This window comes from Thermobia domestica, chromosome 10 (assembly GCF_964235325.1).
Source record: "Thermobia domestica chromosome 10, izTheDome1.hap1.1, whole genome shotgun sequence".
NCBI classification, from domain to species: Eukaryota; Metazoa; Arthropoda; class Insecta; order Zygentoma; family Lepismatidae; genus Thermobia; species Thermobia domestica.
In genome coordinates this window covers 13,736,599-13,759,719 of record NC_137463.1, presented here as the reverse complement: position 1 = coordinate 13,759,719, position 23,121 = coordinate 13,736,599, and the positions used below count along the sequence as shown (strand labels likewise).

Here is a 23,121-nt window from a genome sequence, read left to right as displayed (position 1 = left end):
AATACACGCATTTGCACGGGACGGCAAAATCTGTCATATTACTGTATTATTTAAAATGAATCTTTCTTGTTGGAAACAGACTTCATGAAGTTGGTAGTTAAATTTATTAAGCTGACCTTTTACTTGAATACTGCATTTATAAATTATGTTTAAGTCACATTAGTTTAAGGTCACATGGACAATGCTAAAGCAAATGATCAACCCCAGTATGAATTGCTTAATTGTTGTCAAATACAAGAACTCAGGCTCGAACAGTAGTGAATATGTTCCATTTAGTTAGTTATTACAGTTTTGGAAACTAGTCTTGTTTTTGTCACAAACAAGTTTCTTATCATTGAAGATGGAAACAAGCTTTTTTTTTTTTAACAGATATAGAAAGAAAATTAAGAAATAAAGATAAAAGAGCTAGTTCACTGGAATTGCAAACTGATATATTTGGATTGAAGCTCGATATTGAATTCTATAAAAAGGGTTACGATCTTTCCTCCGCAGGCGTGTTTGCCTTTTATCTTTCACTAACATAATAGATTATTTAAAGAAACAAACAAAACACAACGAGATTGTATTTGTTTTGGTCTTTGAGTGCGTGTGCTTCCTTCGCCTTCGTTGTTCGCGATGGGCTAGCATATTTAGAACCATGGATTTTAAAATTTGTTCTTTCTGAAGAAAGTTGGGCTGGCAAATGATGCCATTGCACAGGGCAGCAAATTGCCTAGAGCCGGCCCTCATTATATTCTTACAAAGAACTGGAACCAAGAGCGCCCATGTCGTTTCCAAGAGGGGGCAAGTATAAGCGACATTTCAAATATAGTTCCAAATTTTGATGTAACTAATGTAAAAATTCTATTGGGTTTTCAATATTCCGAAGTACGATTTTCTCTAGGGGGCAAGCGCCCCACCTTGCCCCCCCCCTGATGGGCGCCTTTGACTGGAACTGAAAATTAGATGGCTGGTTAAGATTTTGAAGTGGGACAGAGGGAATATGCTGTAGACGATTTTGGATTTATGATGATTGGATACAACGGCACCCTTTCCAAAATTTATGTGGGTGCTTATGTCAGAACGTGGATGCTCAATGTCAGGACGTCAGGGAAGTCTCAATATTTGATTGAATTTTTTAATGAACACTGTCATAAAGTAAAATATGCCTGTACTATAAGTTGGGGTTGCCTTAGCTCAGTCGGGAACACGGCTGACTTAAACGCAAGAGAAACGGGTTCAAAGCCGGGTCCAAACGCAGAATCTTGGGGGTGCAATGCAACCACAAGATTATTTGTGTGGGTGCCGGAGCCCCAGAGCACCCACGTAGTCGGCGCGCAAGATTGGATACATAAAGACCCATGAAGGAGTTGCTTTCTATACAGGGAATTACAAAAGGAAAAATATCGAGGATGGATGACTTGAAAATAATACACGATGAAGGGAAGAAAAATAGCAAGAAAATTCACTAAGGATACACAAGTAGGAAACTATGTCAAATTTAACGATATTGCTGATAAAGTAATAAAAATAGGAGGAAATCAAGATGGCGGCCGGGCAGATAAATACATGAGTGTAAAACTAACCTTTTTCAATTTTCCATTTTTTAAACATCTTTTAGTTTGGTACAATCTTTAAGTTACTTGAAACAATTTATACCTGTCTGGCGTGCATGGGGTCCCTGGTTCGATCCCAGCTCACGCCAAGTGAACTTTGTGGTGGACAAATACCGTGTGTGGGTGTTCTCGAGGTTCTCCCATTTCCTCCCACTTTCTTCATTCCATCCATTTCTCATCATCACTGTCTCCTTTAGCCTAGCCGGCATAACTGTAGGACGTAAAACTAGAAGATTTCATATTATATATATATAATCTGGTGTCACTACCCCTCATTGTTTCTTACAATTTCTAGTATTAGCAATTTATTTTACTTAGAACCCGGCTATTTCGCCACACGACCACGCCATACTGTAACTGTTAAATCAATTCCAATATCAAAACAATTTTGATGTTAAAAAGTCGACATGGCTTCATAGTCGCGACTATAACGGTTAATATCCGAAAAATTAAAAACAGAATAGTGATATTGCTGACTCAAGATTGGAGATTCACTCCAAGAACTGAATTCGAACTACACACAGCAACTCATTCAAACAAGAACATTCTAATCAGTCAACTTCACAAATTCTTTTTGAAGTAATCTTCTTGTGGGAAAAAGTAAATTGATTATGTAGACCACTTATATTTGCTATGAACTCGGTCATCTGCTATCACACAATCCGATTGTTTTTAATGATTCTGCAATATACTTCCGACCAGGGATAAAAGTGAGGTGGAACGCGAGATACACCATCCCCCCACTTTGTAAAAATACAATGGGTAAAGATAGGTACGGGGGACGGCCTGACGTCATGCGTCCCCCCACCTTTTCAGATCCACTTTTACCCCCTGCTTCCGACACATAAGTTGCAACTTCGAAGTTGAGATTCCAGATCTCTTCTGTGAGTAACTGTTATTCTTTGAAAACATTTTTTGTTACATGAAAAACGTAACCTCTTTCTTTCACGACCCTTTTGGGGAAGTAATACTCCCGAAAGTAGTTTTCTTTTTTTTTCGCGCGCTACCCTAACCAATTATCGAGTGTGACGTATTATCATGGGGGTCAAGGTGGAACAAATTTAAGCCTGAGGGGCTTCTAACCCCCTTCACTCTCTCAGCTATGTTACGTAACGTAAGTAAATTATTTTCATCTTATTTTAAAGAAAAAAAAAAGTTATGAAAATTAAAAAAAAAAACTCCTTGGGCTGGGTTTGAACCCACGCCAAAAGTGACTTTCAATACTAGCTTGCTCGGCTACGAGGGGCGACAGCATCTGCCGTTTGATTTCTGCTATATGCATGCTACGTGGCGAGAAACTGATTATGCCAACCAATCAGAATCGTGTATTTAGTTCCTACTTCCAGGAGTATTACTTCGCCGAAGGAGTCGTATTTCTTTCTTATTGAAACTGGAGATTCAGAAGTAATGAACTTTCGATAGTGCTGCCACCAACTTTTTTCCATTACCAAGACTGGAATGCGCTAATTAAAATGAAGATAATAAAGCGGCAATAGGTCGGCCTCAATTGTGCGTAGAACAGGAGCGTCATTCCAGTGTTTCCTGTAAAATGAAGGGAAGGGAAAATCCACCTACAGAAATAAAGAGTTACTCCTTCACTAGTATATTACAATCCTATTCACATATACAGGATGGTAAACTATTTACACAAACTTCGGGAGCCGATTCCCGGCACCGAAAGCTTCAAAAAAGTCCCCAAAGGAACGTAAGGATTACTTGCCAGGTTATAGGGAATTAATAAGTTCCTTTGGGGAATACCTCGCACACATCTTGCAGAGGTTTGAAACATGCATTTTTCAATAGAGCAGGTATGATTTCGAGTGCAATGTTCTAAACCGCACTCTCTACGTTGCGTTGTTTTCGAATTACAACCCTCTGAAGTTCATTTTCCCACGCTTTCGGCGCCTTATATCGCCAAAACTATCCATCACTGACCGAAGTTTCAAAGGACATTTTTGCTGGTTTCGGTGTCGGGAATCAGCTCCCGAGGTTTGTTCAAATAATTTCTTACCATCCTGTATATTAAATCAGGTACAGGGCAATATCCTTCTCCTTAAATTACACTCTTTGGAAGGCAAACTACGGCCTCCTGAAAGTCTGGATCAGGCCTGCAATATAATTCATTATCTAAGGAATAAAAATAATTAAGGAAAATATATAATTTTGGATTATTTTCTTGTTTTTCTTTTACGTTTCGTTGACCATATTCATCACATTCTTCTTTAATCTTTTAATCATTAATAGGGCTTACTGTTAACAAGAATTTTGTAAAATGTACGACTGTTGTTTCCAATGAATGATATTGTCTCTCCTAGAGTATTTTATTTTTTCTTCGGCCTCCTTGTTTTAAGAAACTGCCCATTACTGTTATAGCGAATAACCGATCTTTGTTTATGGGAAATTATACAGCCGCTGTCACATTTATTTATTTTGACAAGTCGCTCTTTTCTCTTTAATCCCCTATGAACACAAAATCTTCAAGATTCTGTTTAGGGTAGTTTACTTCGGACTTTTAATTTTTTTTACTGATTAGTTATTAGATCTTCATTCTATCTCAAGATGAGAGGGGCGACGCCTTTTTCCTACGTTGGCAATGCCTTAACATTCAATAACAAAGTAATGCAAGGATTGTACACGTGAAATGGCCATTTCCAATTCTACAAAATTAATATAAAACGATGATCAAGCTATGAATATAAGCTTTATGTTTTTTTTTTTTTTTTTTTTTTTTTAAGTTTCGTCAAGACTAAAGGAAATTGGTAGTCACTAAAAGTGAGTGATTGAGAAATTTAATTTTTTTCTCTCTCACCAAGAATCGAACCCAGGAGCACGCACCAAAGGTAGATGCACTAGCCATTAGACCAGCGGAGAGGGCAGAATGCTGGATTCAGTTCTTACTGATTGGTTCTGTTGGAATCATGAGATAAAGTTTTGCTTCAGATATATGCTTGTAAAGAGATGTCGCAAGGAAATTATAACGGACTTTCATCTTGATGGGAGGACAGTGGCTCAGTGGTAGAGCGGTTGTCTCTGGCATGGGGTCTCTGGTTCAATTCCCTGCCAAGTTTGTGATGGACAACATCGCGTTCGTGGGTTTTCTGGTGGTACTCCCTTTCCACCCACAGTCCCATTTTACCAATTTTTCCATAATTATTCATTTGCCTTAATCATCCTCTGCCTTAGCTTAAAGAGAATAACCGTGGGACGTTAAAATGAAAGATTTCACTTAGTCTTGATGATGATGACCAAAATTACTATTTAGCTATGATTACATCAGGGGAAAGTATAATCTTCAGAAAATTAGCAGCAGCTCGAAAATCTTGTACCGTTATATCCTGCATATGTTCCATAACTTGTGAATGCAAAAATTCAGAATAGGATAATAAACAATATTGACTAAATAATGTAACTTGTGTTTTGCATTATTACAAACTTACCTCCTCCTCTTGAAACAGTAGTTCAGCATGGATTATGGCATGATTTGTAAAAATTTTCATTCATTTCAGTTTCTGGTGACGAGGTCAAGTTCGGTAGATGCATTAAAACACCCCAATTAAGTTTCCTTAATTTCTGACGAAGCGTTCAAAATGTATGCGGTCTAATTGTGTTAGCGTAGCATACGATACCCCTCTTGTTGATCAGTTCCGGGCGTTTCTTTTGAATTGTTAGGTGCCAATCGTGCTAATTGTCGATAGTACAGGTTCCTGGCACCTTTCCAATCCTACCAAATGCACAGCATAATCTTCTTAGGCGTCAGTATGGGCTTTGACACACACTGTGCAACTTCCCCTCGCTTCACGATCTATTCGCACATCGTTGTCGCTAAGGTTATCAACTTTTCATCAGTCGTGGTCAACCGCTTCTGAAATGGCTTCAGTTCGTGACTATTCAGTCGAGATTCGCAAACAGAAATTCGATCGAGTAAAATGTTTTTGTTTTTTCGTTTATCTAATTGTCAAGCTTCTTTTGTAGTCAGCTTTCTTCAAAATGGTCTAACTTGGTAATGGACGTTTAGGTAATTTGTAATGTCATGATTCCTTATATACCTGTTTTACTCCACTTTTACCAGAATACTATCCACGTTTCTTATGATTGGTCCCCATTGCTAGGAGCATTGTGGACATCACAGTTTCCAGAACAAAACCATCTTCTGGCTGTTGCTTAAGATAACGTTATCTTCTTCATAAACAACACAAATTTCTTCACGGGCCTGTGCCTTTGCCGAAATAGAATTGCAAAGTGGAGTGCAACTTTGTGAAAAATTCACTCACCTTCAGGCATAATATCTTGTCTCATTATAAGAATTCTAACCTTTTTTGCACATCTACTACAGCTTCAAATGTCAGGTGACAATGACGTTAGCCCTGACCCGCTGCGACTCTGCCCCTTAGTATTTAGCGTCCCTTTCAGTAGCAAGGTTATATGAGTTAGGACCTACAGCTTAATAAGAGAACCGAATCATATGAACTCGGGCCGGGAGTGGAATCAATGTCTTCCCCACGCTTACCATATATGAGGGATGATCGAAAAAAGATAAAAGCTTTATGTTATTCACACTAACTGAACGAAAATTTATTTGTACATTAATAACGTCTATCTTGGTGCAGGTTTGAAAATTTCGGATTCTGATCATGTATACTCGAGAAGCGGACATTAAAAATGACGACTCGTCTGGAAAATTGCTTAAGAATAGAAGTGCGGTTCCGGTGGGCCAAAAACACTACACCGGCTGACATTCACAGTCAGATTGTAGGAGGGAGGGCTACAATTCAGAAGTAAGATGTAGGGAAGTGGTGCCATGCCTTCAAGGAAGATGGACCAATATTGTTGACAGCTTTGCACAAAGCTGAAGACAGTACTTCAACCACTAGCGTTACGCTTGGAACAGCTAAAGTATTCCTATAACCATGACCTATCCCAGTGACACTCCCCTTTTTCCTGTTAAAAAAAAAAAAAAAAAAAAAAAAAAAAAAAAAAATCATCTGGCATAAGTCATAATAGGCTTTGTAACTTTTTTTTTATTTCGACCATCCCTCGTAGCCATGAGGGAACTCAAGCTCTGCCTTAAGATCTGATTATGTGTTTACATCAAGCTCGGTAAGAACGCAGAGTTACTTGCGTACTCATGAGTCCCGACTAGAAAAGAGAACATAATTACTTGTTATTCCCATGGATTGACCTCTCCCCCCCCCCAAAAAAAAAAAAAAATCAAGCTTGAAAGTTCTTAACCGAACACTATGCTTTACCAGTACACTTTTAAAATAAATAAATAAAGGAATAAAAATTTGACGAAGGACATTTATTGGGTTGAAAACGAAAGCTAGCATTGTGAACTTATTACAACAAAAATACAGACAACTCGTACTAAATGTGAACTTCAGTATTCAGATAAATTACATTATTTATTTATTTATTTTGTTTTTGTTTTCCAAAATCCGGCTTTGACCAGCAAATGAAGAGCCAGACCATGGAGAACAAAGACGAGCCGATACAAGCATAGGAAAATTTTTATGAGTTAACGATACAAGCCGTAAATAGAATAAAATAGATGGTCATATTGAAGGACGTACGTCACGAGATATACTATGTACAATTAAATAATAAGAATAAAAAAAAAGACATACGCAGTCCGCTGGCGTCGAGACAGATATGAGAAGAGGGCGAAAAAAAGAGAGAAGATAGGAAGAACTATCTAACTTCTTCTCAGAACCAAAGGTTCTCAATTTTTGTCCATAATAATAATAATAATAATAATAATACAACGTGAAGTGCTGAGATTATGAAAAAAAAAAAAAAAAATCTCACAACAAAAGAAACTCACGAAACAGCTTTTTTAAACAGTAAACTAACTCCATCTTCTTTCATTCAAACGAAAATAACTTTCTTCGGGATATCTCACTTTCTATAAATTATTTAAAAACTCATCAAGTCCTCTTGCACACAGTAAAAAGCTGATTTTTTCCTCTCTCCGTCCGTACGGAACACATTTTTTTCTTTCTTTTTAAGTGCATAATTGGAGTGCACTTCATCAGCACCCCGAATAGTCCACTTTGGGAACTTAAATCACTTTCTGCAAAAATACACTATATTACAGTCTTTTGGTTTAGTATTTTTTTCATTTTTCTTTTTTTTTAAATAATGAAAATGATGATGGGAACTACTTACAAACAATACTGTTCACAGATGCACAGAAAAATTTATACATTAGAATGCGCAAAGCAACCTGACTTTGTGGGTTCATATGCATGTGAGACATTTATATGAATGATGTATCTTGATATTATATATATATATATATTTATATATGTATATATAATCATGTGCATTATGATGGTAATCTATATAATGTAACATTACGTTGGAAAAAATTTCAAAAAAATATCATATGTAGTTACATTTCTCTTAAAGTAAACAACCCTTCTTTTGTTTGAAGATTCACCGAAATTCGTCTGTTGAGCGATTTTTCTCTCATCTGCTTACTTCTCAGTAATATGATCTGCCTTTTCTCCTCGTGCATATTTATCCCACATCTTCTGGAACAAACCCTCCATTCCTTGTGCGTACGCTTTGCAGTCAAATAGAGGGCTCTCAGTTCGGGCTCGCCATACTTTAGCTCGCATAGCTTTCAGGCTGAAACAAAATAATACAAATTGTTGAATCGTGAAGATAAATATTACAAGAAAAGCAACAAAATAAGTTTCATTACTAGGGTTGTAAGATTTCTGGATACAAAAATATACTATATTTTATTTAAAGCTGCTGAAATAATTTTATTTTATTTACAGTTTATTGTAATGGACCACGTGCTGCTGTATACAAACAATGCCATATGCTCCTGGTTATAAACATCACATAGATTTACGACGGAGTAGTACACCACGTGGTATTACTACGAGTAGCAGACAACGGACCACCGGCACCTCTTACAATCACATGACGACAGGACAGCAACTAGCGGACCGGTACCAGTTTTTTGGTCTCCTTTCTACTGACTTGCAGTGCAGTTTAAGAGATAACTACCCTTCCCCAAAGCCTTGGTTTGCAGAACTAACGGTTCCTAGACTTAACCTCTCTTTGCTGCTTGCAACGGAGCAGCGAGAGCATCTTAACCACAACCCGGCCTGGTTTGCAGCGGAGCCTTGCCGGGAATCTTAACTCCCTCTACTTGCAACGGAGTGTGTCCTACAACCCCTCACGTAGCACGCTATTGAGGATTCCTTCCTGGGACCGTCAGGTCAAGGGGAGCCTGCATTTACCTTTTACCTTATATTAGAGCATTTTATTAGTATCTGTAAGTACTTTTGTTTATAGCTTTTATAAATAAACCGGTGGTGGGAGACGATTCCGGTCTCTATATTTTATTAACCTAGCTCTACCTACCAGAGAAGTTTTACAATATCTATATATAACAGGATTAACACTGAAATTAAAACTCTAGTCATAAAATTAGTATCCTGGAAGTTAAAATTGTTAGACTATTCTGTTTGTTATAATTACATGGCAGGGCATCTTTTTGTATCCAAATGGATACCCAGTGTACTTCATAAATCTTTAAATTACTGGAAGAGTACTTGAACAATAAATTATTTGAATTACTGTACGTTTAAAATCACTTCAATATACTTTGGTTTTGTGTCTAAATGTATTGGCTTGTATTCTGTGAGTAGATATAAAATTGGAGAACTTCATTCTTGAAATTTTAGATCCTCTTTCCTTCGTTTCGTGTACTCATTTATCTACTCGAGATGCTAACGCTTTCATTCTACTCTAATACAGAGAAAATTAATAGACCGACTAAATAGATAGAAAGGTTGAAGCAGAACTCTCACATATAACGGTCCAAATGACGTTTGGCTTATATATCTTTTGCATAGTCTCAGAGAAAATAACAGAAAACGGATATTTAATTTTTATGAAGTGAATTTTTTACTTATTTTTAGCTTACAACACTGTTTTGGTTCGTTACGATTAAAACTCATTATTTCTGATAAAAAACTGTAAACAGAACTTTTACACTTTAGGGGAACACCTTGCGTTGCGACGATAGCCAGTTCTGATCTAGCAACTTTAGATAGAAAACGGCAAGATTTAGACCCGGATAAGGACCCGCTGATTCAGAGTGTCGATGCCGACATCCTTACCGTTTGGTGTGTTTATCACAGATCTGATCTTGGAATGGAGGGCATGTTGGACTTTGTCCCTGAAATGACATATTGACTGTCAAGTTTGAAAAATGTTACAATGTATTTCAGAACATCGAAAATAAAAGCAAAAATGCTGCACAAAACAATGGCTAATTTCCATACTTTTCCTGCCTACTTCAAGGTTACGGTTTGGTGACCACTTGCATACATTCACTGCACAACTTTCCTGGATGCAAGATGGTTTGGGAGGCATTTGTCAGGGAAGGGGAGAAGAAGGATTGAGCTGCTGCCAACGGAATGTTAGACGCGTGAGCCGAAAATTTCATGCAGTCTAAGCTAACAGTTCTCATGCATGACATCACCAGTATCTTCCAGAAGATGCAGAATATTCTTCAAAGGTCTGATTTTCAACTGATTGATGTTCTTACAGGAGGGATGTAAAAGTGGTATGTATTCCTGGTTTTACTCCTTTTCCGTTTTAATCCTTTTTACCTTGCCACTGAGGAAGGAACCAGCTGAGAGTTCCGAAACGTCAAAATCTTTAAATTTTTCAAGGGAGGATTCATTGGTAAGTAGCAGCTGGCTTTCCAACTTGCACGTGTGATTGGAGGTGACGTTTCTTGCCAGGGGATTGAAATAACGTACTTCCCGTTTCACTAAGCGACTTTTTCTCCTCACTTATCCCAGAGACCGCTGCGATTCCCTTAGAGACTGCACAGTCTGTTTTTCATGATCTTTCACACATCTTTACAATGAAAGAGTACAAGACGCCCGCAATTATCTCTGGTGAGAGTGTAATTTGAGCAATGGTAAGGAAATAATAACTAATTAATCTATTTTCCGCGCCCAAAACAAAAATACCGACATTCTGTTACTTGTTTTGGATCAAAAGATCCAATATATTTCAATCAAATATTATCTGATAGGTCTTATATCTGGAGAACTACATATAATGTAGCCAAACCTGAACTTTCACTTCACTTAGTATGATGTACTTATTAAGTAGAAAATACGAAAACTCCATTTAGGGGCCGTTAAAAAATTTTGTGGCCTCTGATCCAAAAGTTCTTATTGGCCAAGATCACAATCATTTGATGCATTATTTTGGATCATTCCAAATATTCTCGTCCAACTTCCAGTTTACAACATTGTGCATTCGCAGTAAAGCAATAAATTTGATACTTTCAATCCATTATCTTACAAACATTTGAACATAACATCAACTATGTTCACGCTATGGATAAAGTGTGTGATATGCGCAAGTGAACTACCTAATAATTCTCACTATGAAATGTTTCATGAATCACCAAAATATCTTTTTGAGTCTGTATCTGAAGTCACATTACATTTTTGGAGAAATTAGTAATATTTAACACATCAACAAAATGGTACAACAAAAACTTAACTTCACAAATTATAGAAGTATCTGTGTTATCGTAAATTCGTGTTAAATCAAATAGGTTATCATTCGCAGTTGTTTAAAAATGTCAGAATCAAAGTACAAGAAAAAGATACTAAATAGAAGCGTCCCCAGTTTCTGGATTAACTAAATCTTAGATACTGAGCGGACATCACATATTCCCTACTGAAGTATTGAAAAAACAAAATTAAACCTCTAATTAAAGGACAGAAGTTTCAAACACTTCATAAAAATATCTAAGAAAGAATTAAATATAGACTTAGGTAATTTGGATAAGAATTAGGGGGAAGTCGTTTGGTATCGGACAAAAGCAGTTTTCGTTATCTTCCGTTTAAGACAGCACTTGTGACGCATACAGTGAGTTAGTTGATCGGAATGAATTTACCAAGACCACACCATAGTGGATTTGTCCAATGAATGGTTTTTCTCGTGCTTCGAGGTTTGTTGTATTTTTGCCAGTGATCAGGTGCAAGGAGATAGATTTGTAGGGCTGCAACTTAATACAAAGTAGGTGTATTGATATATATATATATATATATATATATATATATATATATATATATTACAATTTACGAGTATAGTTGCATTCGTGTTGTTACAAGCCGGTAGATAGATATTCATACGTTGCAAGTCGTTCGGCTGGTATCGGACAAAGTGGAATAGGGTGGTATCGGATATTCCACTGCTAATAAACTTCGCGTTTTTTAATAGTTTCTGGCTTTCTCAGGAAACCATGGGGAATATGTGGCAATTGGGATGAAGAAAATATGCAATTGGTCATGGACAAAGTTATTTCAAAAGAAATGGCAATACATGTAGCATAGATATGGGGTTCCTAAGAGTACATTAGAAGATCGTGAAAGAAAGAAGAAAAAAAAAACTTAGAAGGGAAAGAGCCTTGCTGCTCGTATACCAAGGCACGTTTACTAGAACGTTTGATCGTGATAAAGAGGAAATACTATACAATCATGTAAAGGCTTTGGTTAACCACCTAATGTCACTAAGCAAATCAGAATTTTTAAAACTAGTTTACAAACCTGCTGAAAAACTAAAAAAAAAATAATTTTTGGGGAGTCTTTTGATAAAGCTTAAATACAGTGCAACATGTAAAGGCTGGGTTATCATTGTGATTTGTGTCACAATAATAATAATAATGATGATAATAATAATAATAATAATAATAATAATAATAATAAAAATAAATAAATAAAATAAAGATTCCTGGACGAGACTAAGAAGTTTAAGATTTTTTAACTTTTATCTTAGGCTGTATTTCAAAGCCTAATAAAGCTTAATTTTCTGTGTAAGAACTCCCGTCAGTAAACAGCTAGCATTTGTAATTTGTTTTGTTACCTCAAAAGACCAATTATCTATGGTTTTATGTTCGTCCGATACCACCCTCCACTTCTTAAGGACGCTAATTTGCGTTATCTTTGATTTTTTGGGAAAATATATATTATTAGGTTTTACCTATCAAATCACCTTTAATATGTTGAGTATAAGATACCAAGGTATCATTTTGTACACGAAGTAATTGGATATAGCTATTTTTCAGCCTGACAGACTATAAAAAGCTAAGGTGTCCGATAGCAGACGACCTTTCCCTAGATACCAGTCATCGAAGCAGATATAGGCCTACGAAGTTCTGCCTACAAGAAATTCCTTTCAACAGTAAGAAAAAAAAATGTTTTAAACGAAACAGAAGTTGATATGAAATTAGAAAACACGTTGATGAATTTCCTTTGTAAACAGTTTCGATTGTTGATGATTAGGTTTTTTTTTTTTTTTTTTTTTTTTTAAAGTATAATGAGTTTATTTGATTTTCATCATAAACAATAAAGGTATATGCGTAATTGTATATAGAACACTTGATCAAGTGCTATATACTTAGTTGAACTGATTTTGAGTTTAACGTCCCATTCAGCAGCGAGGCTATATAAGATGTGGACTAATCGCTTTTTCACGAAGCTTTGCAGCCCTTGTAAACAATGCAGACGACAGTGTGTAAATGTTTCCAACTAACATACTAAAAAGTTTATAGAAAACCTCGAGCTAACAAGTTAAGAAACAAACCGAAGAGCGGGAGATTGAAAATGAAATGGCATGGACTTCTGATATATTACCGAGATGCATTTTCTTTCTCCTGAATATTTGAAGTAGCATATAAATATAGACACAGAACACTAGGAAGCATGGCTACCCGCAGTGGAGAAGGGGGAAAGGGGATGTTTCCTCCCTTTGTTTTAAAAGGTTTTTGGAAGTGCATGTCAAGACATACTAATTTGCTTACTTAAATGTTGTAACAATATATTCATATTAAATACTATAGTATCTGGTATTATAGATTATTTGCTGTAGTTAATAAGCATACGCGCGTAAGCAACTGTTGTTTTACTTGATGTACTATGCGCCCTCGTGTATCAAAATATTGTGTATTCGCGACTGAGTTTGTGTGTCGGTCTTTTGTCCTCCCCTGGAATCGGTATTTGACCCCCTTGAAAAAGTCCTGCGGATGTCCATGCCAGGAAGCCGGGCTGAACAATCTCTTAAATTTTCCCTGTAACTGCAAATCATGGCTAATCGTGGTTGACCATAAATCATCGTCCTTTGATACCAGGGAGTTCGCATTAAAGGTTCAAAATATTCAATCTATCACTACTAAATTTTATTTAGCCTGCCCATAGCGTCAAGGGATAACATGGAAAATTAGAATCAGAGCTACTGGATCTTACTATGTTCTGTAGTCTCTGTTGTCTTACTATGTTTATTAGCTTGACTAGCAGATCTACTAAAACATATGCTCTTTACTCCTGTCTATTTCAAGACTGTTTCGGATCACTACGTAACTCTCAAGTAGAAGCAAGAGAACATGTGGATCAAATAATTGTTCATTTAAAAAAAAAAAAAAAAAAAAAAAAAAAAAAAAAAAAAAAAAAAAAAAAAAAAAAAAACGAAACGAAAGAGTTTATTTATTGAATATATTACAATTTTAGTATCCCTTGAAGATTTTTTCAGATATTTTGTTACTCCTGAGAACGGACAATCATTTTTGCGACTCTTAAATGTTCATTTAACCCTTAACGTACCAAGCCTAACTCGTCAACGTTGTTTACCAAGCTGGGGTCTTCTGGCGACCCCAAGTATTGTTTTAATTTCTCAACATAGTATTGCAACTCAAATTATTATTATTATTATTGATGTCTAAAAGCTTACGTAAGTTAAATGAGCATTGTTGACATCAAATATGTTTACTTTAACAATATTCAGTTTTTCGTACAATTTCATACTTTTGTGTTCGTAAATCTGAAATACAAGTTTAACAATGGAGCTTTTACATTTTCAAGTATGTTTTTGTTTTTTGTATTTTTTTTAACGAACGCATCGTTGATCTAATTATGTAGTAGATAGTATATTCCAAACGGATGCAGGACACACATAAAAATCGAGAATCAATTGATTCTTATAGTTGCAGCAGTATCACCAAATATCACTCTCTGGGGTCCCTAGAGGGTATGTTAAGGGTTAAACCCGATCGTTAATCGATATGCGAATTATAACCAGGGGTAAAAGTGTGGGGGAACGCGGGAGAACGCCATCCCCGAACTCGGAAAAATATGTACGGCGTCCCCCAGTTCCTAAAAAAATAAAATGGGCAAGGATAGGCGGGGGGACGGTGTGACGTCATACCGCTTGCTACCGTCCCCCTATCTTTTCAGATCCACTTTTACCCCTGATTATAACATACAGAATTAATATCAGACGTTACGTTACTTCGAATCGGTGAAATACCTTTTATCTTTCTTTCTTACTTATCTTTAAAATAATAGACCTACAACTTTTTATATCCAATTATCTGAAGTATAATGCATTTAATATATTAAATAGAAATTTAGTACTAGGGCTCAGTTTTTCTTTTGGATAACATAATGGACATTCGCAGCCCAGTTCTCTGAAACTGACTAAACAGTCTGACTACGATTTAAAAAAAAAAACGAAATATAATCAGAAGTGAGCAACACTGACAATGAGCCAAATGACCATTATTCTTCCATAAGAAAATAGTCCCCAAGAAATTCCACTTGTTCAACCTAGGTAGCAATTATTGTATTTTTAAATCACACTAAGAACATTTTAGTTTCAATTAAAAGCACATCTCTACATGTGGATTGATATCTTACACAAAAATATTAAATTTAACAAGAAAAAAGCCACAACCACTGACAAATACGCAGAGCGCGCGCTATAGTTGATGATGGTCATGCAGGCAGGAAGGTTACCAGTGAAGGATTACATGCACGTGCAGAAGCAGAAATATTGCGGGAAACAGACAAAGCATTTTCCCCTGCACCAATCACTGAATACTCGTGCGCGGAGTGATACAAATTGAGTTACGCGGTTTGTTTTTGAAGGGTGCAAAGGTACGTGAAAAAGCGAGTAGTGATTAACATGGAATCCGAACCACATGAACTCCCGACGCAAATCGAAAGAAACATTTTCAGGTCCGAACCTTAAATAAAGTAAATAAATAAGTCGTAGGGCCTACCAAAAGGCAGAATACTTTTTAAATAATAATAATAATTAATAATAATAATAATAATAATAATAAATAATAATAATAAATAATAATAATAATAAATAATAATAATAATAATAATAATAATAATAATAATAATAATAATAATAATAATGAAGATATTCAATGGAGTTTTTCCCTTGAATTGCTTCTTTACAGAGAAAACAACAATTTTAGGAATGATCAAAAAATGCATCAAAAGATTGCGATCTTGGCCAATAATGGTTTTTGGATCAAGGGCCACAAAAGTTTGGAACGGCTGCTAAATCTAGTTTTCGTATTTTCTGCGGAATAAGTACATCATACTGAGTTAAGTGATAGTTTGGGTTTGGCTACACTATAGGTAGTTCTCCAGATATAAGGCCTACAAGAAAATTTTTGCCTGAAATATATTAAATCTTTTGATTCAAAAGGAAAGAACATTAAAGAAAGGTCTATCTACCAGCCCTTTTAAATGTTATATTGAACGGTGTCACACTGAAAACCATACACAGCTTATATATATATCTTCAGAATCGTATGCTTCAAAAACTTTATATAACCTTACACCCTAAGTTTCTATAACGTTACAACTTAAAATTCTAATACTTACTACTCATGATCTGTTCCTAATCGAATCGCTATGTCCTGATACTCTTGTCGCGATCGCGCAACAAGTTCGGGACAACCTAGAGTTACTAACTGGGATGCAGCTACTCGTGATGCTAATGTTTCACCTGAAAAACAAACCACAATACTCTAAGAAAAACAGCCAAATAAGTTAATACAAACACAAGAAACAAGAGTTCTCTCCAACGTCACATATTTTTTTCAATATTTTAAAAGTATTCGCTGATCACGCACTAACTTTCTGCATTTTTTTTTTTTTTTTTGAAAAAATACTGCATTATTTAAATTATACTTAACAATTCTACAATGATTTCAACTATAGTGCAAACCGCTTGAAGAAGCTTTCAATACACTCAAAAGATATTTAAATTCAAAAAGGTCCCTTCATATTTTATATATTGTTACCGTTATCACGACTTATCTGCTTTCGATTTCCAGCTATTTAGAAATCGGCAGTTGTTTTCGCGTTTCTAAATGGCTGCAAACGGAAAGCTACTAGGTGATTCGTGATAACGGCACCTCATGCAAAATATTGGCCAGCGCACACTTGTTCTACATTTCGAATATCTTTTTGAAGATATTACATAATTACTGTAAAATTAGCGGTATTTTAATTTTGCAGTGATTAGGCCTCTTAAATGAATTCTCGCAGACAGTTTCAGTATTGTCAAGACGTAAATAAGAAAAAAAAATATTTTGCAGGGATAGGGTGTATGGAAATCAAGTATTTACTTATGAATGTAAACATTTAATTTTCACAGTCTATCTCTACTAAAATTCACTTTTGGAGTTTATATGTAGTTATTAACAGACGCTATAGGGTATCTATCTATTAAAATTGTAGGTTTATATGTTTGTGGTCAAGAAAAGTTTATATGTTTGAGTCCAATTCTTTTGCCAATGATATATCCTAAAGGTGCAGTTTCACTGATCGGTTGCAAATTGTGTAGATTCTTCAGTTCTAATTGAATATTTTTAAAAAATGATCGTTATTTCTTTATTACATTTTTTGGGGTACCCTGGGAGTACTGAAATTTTTATAAAGCATCATATCCAACGAGTTATACATTCCAACAGCACACATTTGTATACAGGGTTAGTATATCTCTCCGGCGTTTTTGGCCAAATGATAATGAAAAATGAAAGATAACCATTTCTCCAGTCTAAGATAAATCTTTATTGTTTGGGGTGTGTTGGTCAATGAACACCATATATTATTAATGTAATAATTAATTGTGATGTAATGTATTTGCTTATTACATACTCCATGCAAGAAAGAAAACATTAATTATACATGAATTAGTAACTCAACCGGAAGTAGGGGGCGCGGTGGCTTAGTGGTAGAACGTTTACATCCGGTGCTTGAGGTCCTTGGTTCGATCCCAGCTCGCACCGTGTAGACTTTGTGGAGGACAAAAACCGTGCTCGTCGATTTTCTCGGGGTTATCCTGTTTCCTCCCAATTTCTTCATTCCACCATTTCATTCATTTCTCATAATCACCGTCTCCTTTAGCCTAACCGGCGGATAACCGTGGGACGTAAAACTCAAAGATTTCATTTCATTTCATTTCATTTTTCCAACTGGGAATAGGCTCAAATCTTACAAACGGTGCGAGATATTGAACAAAAAAATAAATAAATAAAAACAGTTATCATTAAAGCTGCCTAATTTCATTAATTTCATTGAGGGACTTAGTTGTAATTGATACTGAATTCATATGTAAATATCTCTCTTCAAAATCAGCCTAAGTTCTATGTTAGTGGCTGACTACAAAACTTGCAAGTGTTGAATACAGTATGTGTTTCCGGAATACTCATTATGGTGATCCATGTTTTAGAGGAAAAGGAACAAAAAAATGTAACAATGAAATTCTAGCTTACATATGAAACCACCGAAAGGGTATACTTTTTTGAGTATACCAACAACACACACATACAAACGGGATGAATTTTTTCTTTCAGCGAGTTAAAAAGCCAGATTCTTGAGAGAAAAATCTTGTCATACTCATAATCTAATTTATTAGATACATACTGTAATCACGGGAAAAACTTGCACTAAAGAGAAATTTTATTCGAAATTCTACCTTCTTTCTTTATTCAATGAACGATGAAGGTAAAATAAAAAGAACATCTTTCCCTACACAAATACTCACCGTTGAGAGCACCGCGGAAACCAACATTATAATACCTGACTTACTGAGAAGAGTCTTCAATTATGCAATGAGTATGTACAGTTATTCTTCAGTTACGGCTCCCACTATCCCAATCTCAGTACCGTATATGAAAATTCCACATCATATGCACAAGAAGTTAAAAAAAAACATTAGCAATCGGTGTATTATGGTTAATAATCATTATCTTGCCATAAAGAGTAGCCATGAAATTCGGAACGAGGTTTGTCGCTTCCTGTACAGCGAGGAGGATTGGAATAGAAGAACTGGAAATCAAGTAGTAATACCCCATGCAACTATCACGGTGTGTTGACTTCAACCCCATGGAAGTTCACGGGAATTTTAAAACCTAAAACCGGCATTTGGATCATTCTACTGCAATGGCTTCCCACTTCTGAAGGTGAATTCAAAGAAGTAATGTTCAGAATGGAGGAGGATACGTTGCGTACAGTTTACATTTGTTTACCAGTTAACTCACTGATTCGAGACTTCATAACCAACTTATACAACCAAGAATATTTCTGATCAGATTTTTTCTTTCTTAGTATTTATATATTAAGTTCCCTGTTTCTTTTCTGACCACATGAATTTCTTGCTATCCTGTGGAAGGAAAACCCTACCTTACACAGAAATACGATATTACGTACAAAATAAACAGACTGTATACGAAAAAACCAAATCCACAGTAGTCAGTAATATCATCAAAATTTCAGACTGATTTTTTCTTTCTTTCTTCAAAATTCAAGTTCTGATCTCGCAACGCTAACACATCCGATGCACACGGCACAAACCAATGTACTGACAATAGAAAATAAGGAAATATTGTATAAATATCTCTATATAATAGAAATCCTGACTGACTTATGAACGACTAGTCCCAAACTGGAAACTTTAAATTTGGACAAGGTTTTGACCTAAGTAACTGACTGTGGTAACTTTAAAGACCAAACAGAAGTTGAAGACAATCGTCAAAATTCAGTTCGAATATGAAGCTTAATGCATAAGTTCTAAGCATATACAATATATATATACAGTCAAAAATATAAACTGTCCACATTTCAGGGTTAATACACGTAGCAGGAATGTAAGTAAAGAACCTTGCACCTACCTGGCAAAGTGACTACAGGGGTTCCAGTCCAAAGGACATCCATACTTGTAGTGTGTCCGTTACAAAGTGGGGTATCAAGGCAAACATCGGCCAATTGTCCACGACGAACGTGTTCTTCTTTCGCAGCTACATTACTGAATAAGATTCGACCAGGTGGCAGTCCCAACTGCTGAGCTGCAGCTTGTAAGTTCGGCTCACCAACTGCAGGAAATCTCAACAGCCAGAGGACGGAATTTGGCACATGTTTTAGGATCTACAAACACAAAATACTCATATTTTAGCTTCTAAATATTAAAAACACTTACTTAAAAATATAAACTTATTTTTCTTATATTCTGTAACTAAAACTAAACTTCTGGCGCAACAGACCTTAGGGGACCAGACTACCAGTCAACTTGTGGCACTCATGCCTTTGGGGTGATGTGTGATCAGCACATCGGTTTGCCGTGTCGTTTATGTTGGCTTTCTACACCATAGTTCGCTACTGCTTACTTTCAAGGTGCTTCCCAATTGTCCTTTTTTGGGTGGACGCCGCAATCCCAACACCACCTAGTGGGTATGAACGTCATCCATTTTTTATTCCTCTGACCAGACCTAGCACTGCTTGATTTTGTATTCTAGTGCGGCTAGAGCGTTGGTTTTTTTTATATTTTTAACACTGATCCTCATAATTCTCTGAGGACAGAAATTTGTAAATAGTCATCTGTTATATTTCAAAAACTAATCGGTCTTCTTTAGTAGATTGAGAGTTTTATATTTCTACCTTTTCCTTATATATTTATATATATTCTTCATTGTATAGCCTTAGAAGTGTGTGTATATCTTCTATCAAACTTATTTATAAACTTGGAAAGAAAACTAACGTACAGGAATTATACAATAAACTTGTAAGTTCAATGGATCTAATTAGCTTATCAACACGCATTACTTTCAGATATACCTAAATTTGCAATAGCTTTCCACACAGCAACTACAACCATTGATGAAACTAGTTCTACAAATTATAAATCACAAGCGTTCAGGACTCACTGGTTTCCCCACTCTTAGCGTGGTAGCTGGAGTAAGAAGCACTACATATTACTTCAAATATTCTCAACTGTGAAAACATAAGTATTACTAGCCTATTCAATGTTTATTAAAAGTTGTAGTTTTAATATTTCCTGGTCACGCTCTTTAAAATTAAATGAAACGGAATAAAAAGTCCTGCTGGAGGGAAGGGACTGGTAGAGAACCATGTACGCAACGCTATTCTCTACAAAATCCATATAACACGATCCAGGATCAAAGGGACATTTTCTTAAAATAGCTGTGTATTCTATATACAATTTCACGAGCTTGTCCTGTACGAGACCCAGTTCTACTGTTGTTTCTCATCTATTTAAATAAGCTAATCAATTACAGATCGGGAAAATCAGATTGTGATGCAGCAAGCACTAAAAAGAAAATTGAAATTTATAAAATCTAAAATGAACATCATGCTCTGATCATATCACTACACAGAACAAATGCAGGCAATCGGAAATCAGAAGTTACAAGTTTTCAAGGTTTATATATATATATATATATATATATAGGGGGGTAAACAAATAATAATAATAATAAAAAAACACTTCATACAGGATACGTACAACACATGTTGCGGTTGCCGATCGTTTTTTGTTTTTAATGTGTCATGTGGACCTTCCTCTTACGTCAGCAGTAACCAGTTCACCTGTGAGTGTCGTGGTGTGGTAACAGTGGCGAACATTGTGGGGGTATCGAAAGGCAGTGTGTCCAATGTCACGAGGGCATACACAATTCATGGGCAAACGACGTCTGCAAAGCACAACAGTGGTCGAAAGATAATCCTGTCAGATAGGGACCGGAGGGCATTAAAACGGATTGTAGCAGCTAAGAAGACCACTGCAATGAAAATTACGTCTGAACTCAATTCCGGCCTACAAAACCCGGTTTCATCGAAAACAGTGCGACGGGAACTTCATAAAATGAAAATTCATGGCAGGGCCGCTATCGCCAAACCCCTGGTCTCATCAGCAAATGCGAAGAGGCCTATCCAGTGGTGAAAGGACCACAAGGCGTGGACTCATGAGCAGTGGAAATATGTAATGTGGTCCGATGAATCGACCTTCACCTTGTTTCCAACAACCGGTCGTGTTTACATATTGAGAACACCGTCGCAAGCCTATGATACACTGTTTGCTCCCAACTGTAAAGCATGGGGGTGGTTCTGTTACAGTATAGGTAGTGATATCATGGTTTTCTGCAGGTCCTATCATAGCCCTGCATGGAATGATGAATGCTAAGGGTAAGGGGTCATTTTGGGGGACCAGGTTCTATCCATGGCCCAAATATTGTTCCCTGATTGTGATGGTATCTACCAAGATGATTTGGCACCCTGTCACGATGCAAAAACGGTGAAATCATGGTTTGAAAAGCATGACCAGGAGCTATCACACCTCACCTGGGTCCCACAATCACCAGATCTGATCAATGAGCCATTATGGTCTGAGTTAGAAAGGCGTGTTCGGTCTCATTACCCTCCACCAGCATCCCTTAAGGAACTGGAGCATGTTTTGGAGGAACAATGGTACAAAATTCCACACACCACGATTCAGGAGCTGTATACGTCCATTCCACATCGGATCCAAGCTGTTTTGGACGCAAAAGGGAGCCCCACACCATACTAACTATGATTTTCACAATTTTGCAAACGTTTTAGATTTTTTTATCCAATCCCTATATATATATATATATATATATATATATATATATATATATATTAAAAACTGTAGGCTTAATTCTACTTAGCGACTGATCCTTTGAGCTTACAGTATATAATATTTTGTTCTTTATATTATTAGGATTTATTATGCTAACTTCTCAGACTAGTTAAAATTACGAAGTCCACTGATTTTATTTATCCTTTTGTGACTTCATTCCTTATTTTGTACAGAAAGAAGAAATTTCTGATCATCATAAGTATTCTTCCATTACTGGTAGGTCACTTGCCACAACTAAGAAGCTTCCATCCCCTCTTCCTTGACACCATAACCCCTGGCACGTCCCTCAAGATAAGTTCCCTCTTAGCCCATCCTATAACCAGTTTCTCTTCCTCTTCTCAATATCTAAAACTGTTCTTTTCTTTCTCCTAAAGGCTTCTTTCGTCATTCCTATCCTTGCTTTTATTTCACGTTCGCACTTCAGGTCAATGTAATAATACAACCCAGGCATCGCAAACTAGTTACCTGTTCTATTTTCACCTCGCATGCTCTAATTTCCATGTTCAGGGTGTCTACTAAAATTCTAAAATGAAATTTCGTGACCTTTTCTTTACCAAATCACAAAATTTCCTAACATTTTCAAGAGCGAATTTGAGTGCGAATTAGACCGAATTTTCATCCATGCGATAGAAACGTACTTTGCTTGCGATTTGGTAGCGTCTAAAGCCGACCATACATTTTTGGTGGTGAATTTTGACGTTTTATAGAACAAAATTTTCCA

At 36.2% G+C, this 23,121-nt stretch overlaps 1 protein-coding gene across 4 annotated transcripts in view; it reads right to left on the bottom strand.

Moving 5' to 3' along the window:
• Nucleotides 1-6,873: 6,873 nt before the first annotated feature.
• The window catches only part of sxc (O-linked N-acetylglucosamine (GlcNAc) transferase sxc), a 144,540-nt gene continuing 128,292 nt past the window's right edge, over nt 6,874-23,121 (bottom strand). For all 4 annotated transcript variants that reach the window (XM_081727722.1, XM_081727723.1, XM_081727719.1 and 1 more), the window contains exons 16-18: nt 19,621-19,873; nt 16,325-16,448; nt 6,874-8,225 (exon numbers count right to left, since the gene is read on the bottom strand). In XM_081727722.1, the coding sequence (XP_081583848.1) occupies nt 8,072-8,225; nt 16,325-16,448; nt 19,621-19,873 (531 nt within the window). In that variant the 3' untranslated portion in view covers nt 6,874-8,071. The remainder of the gene's footprint in view (nt 8,226-16,324; nt 16,449-19,620; nt 19,874-23,121) is intronic.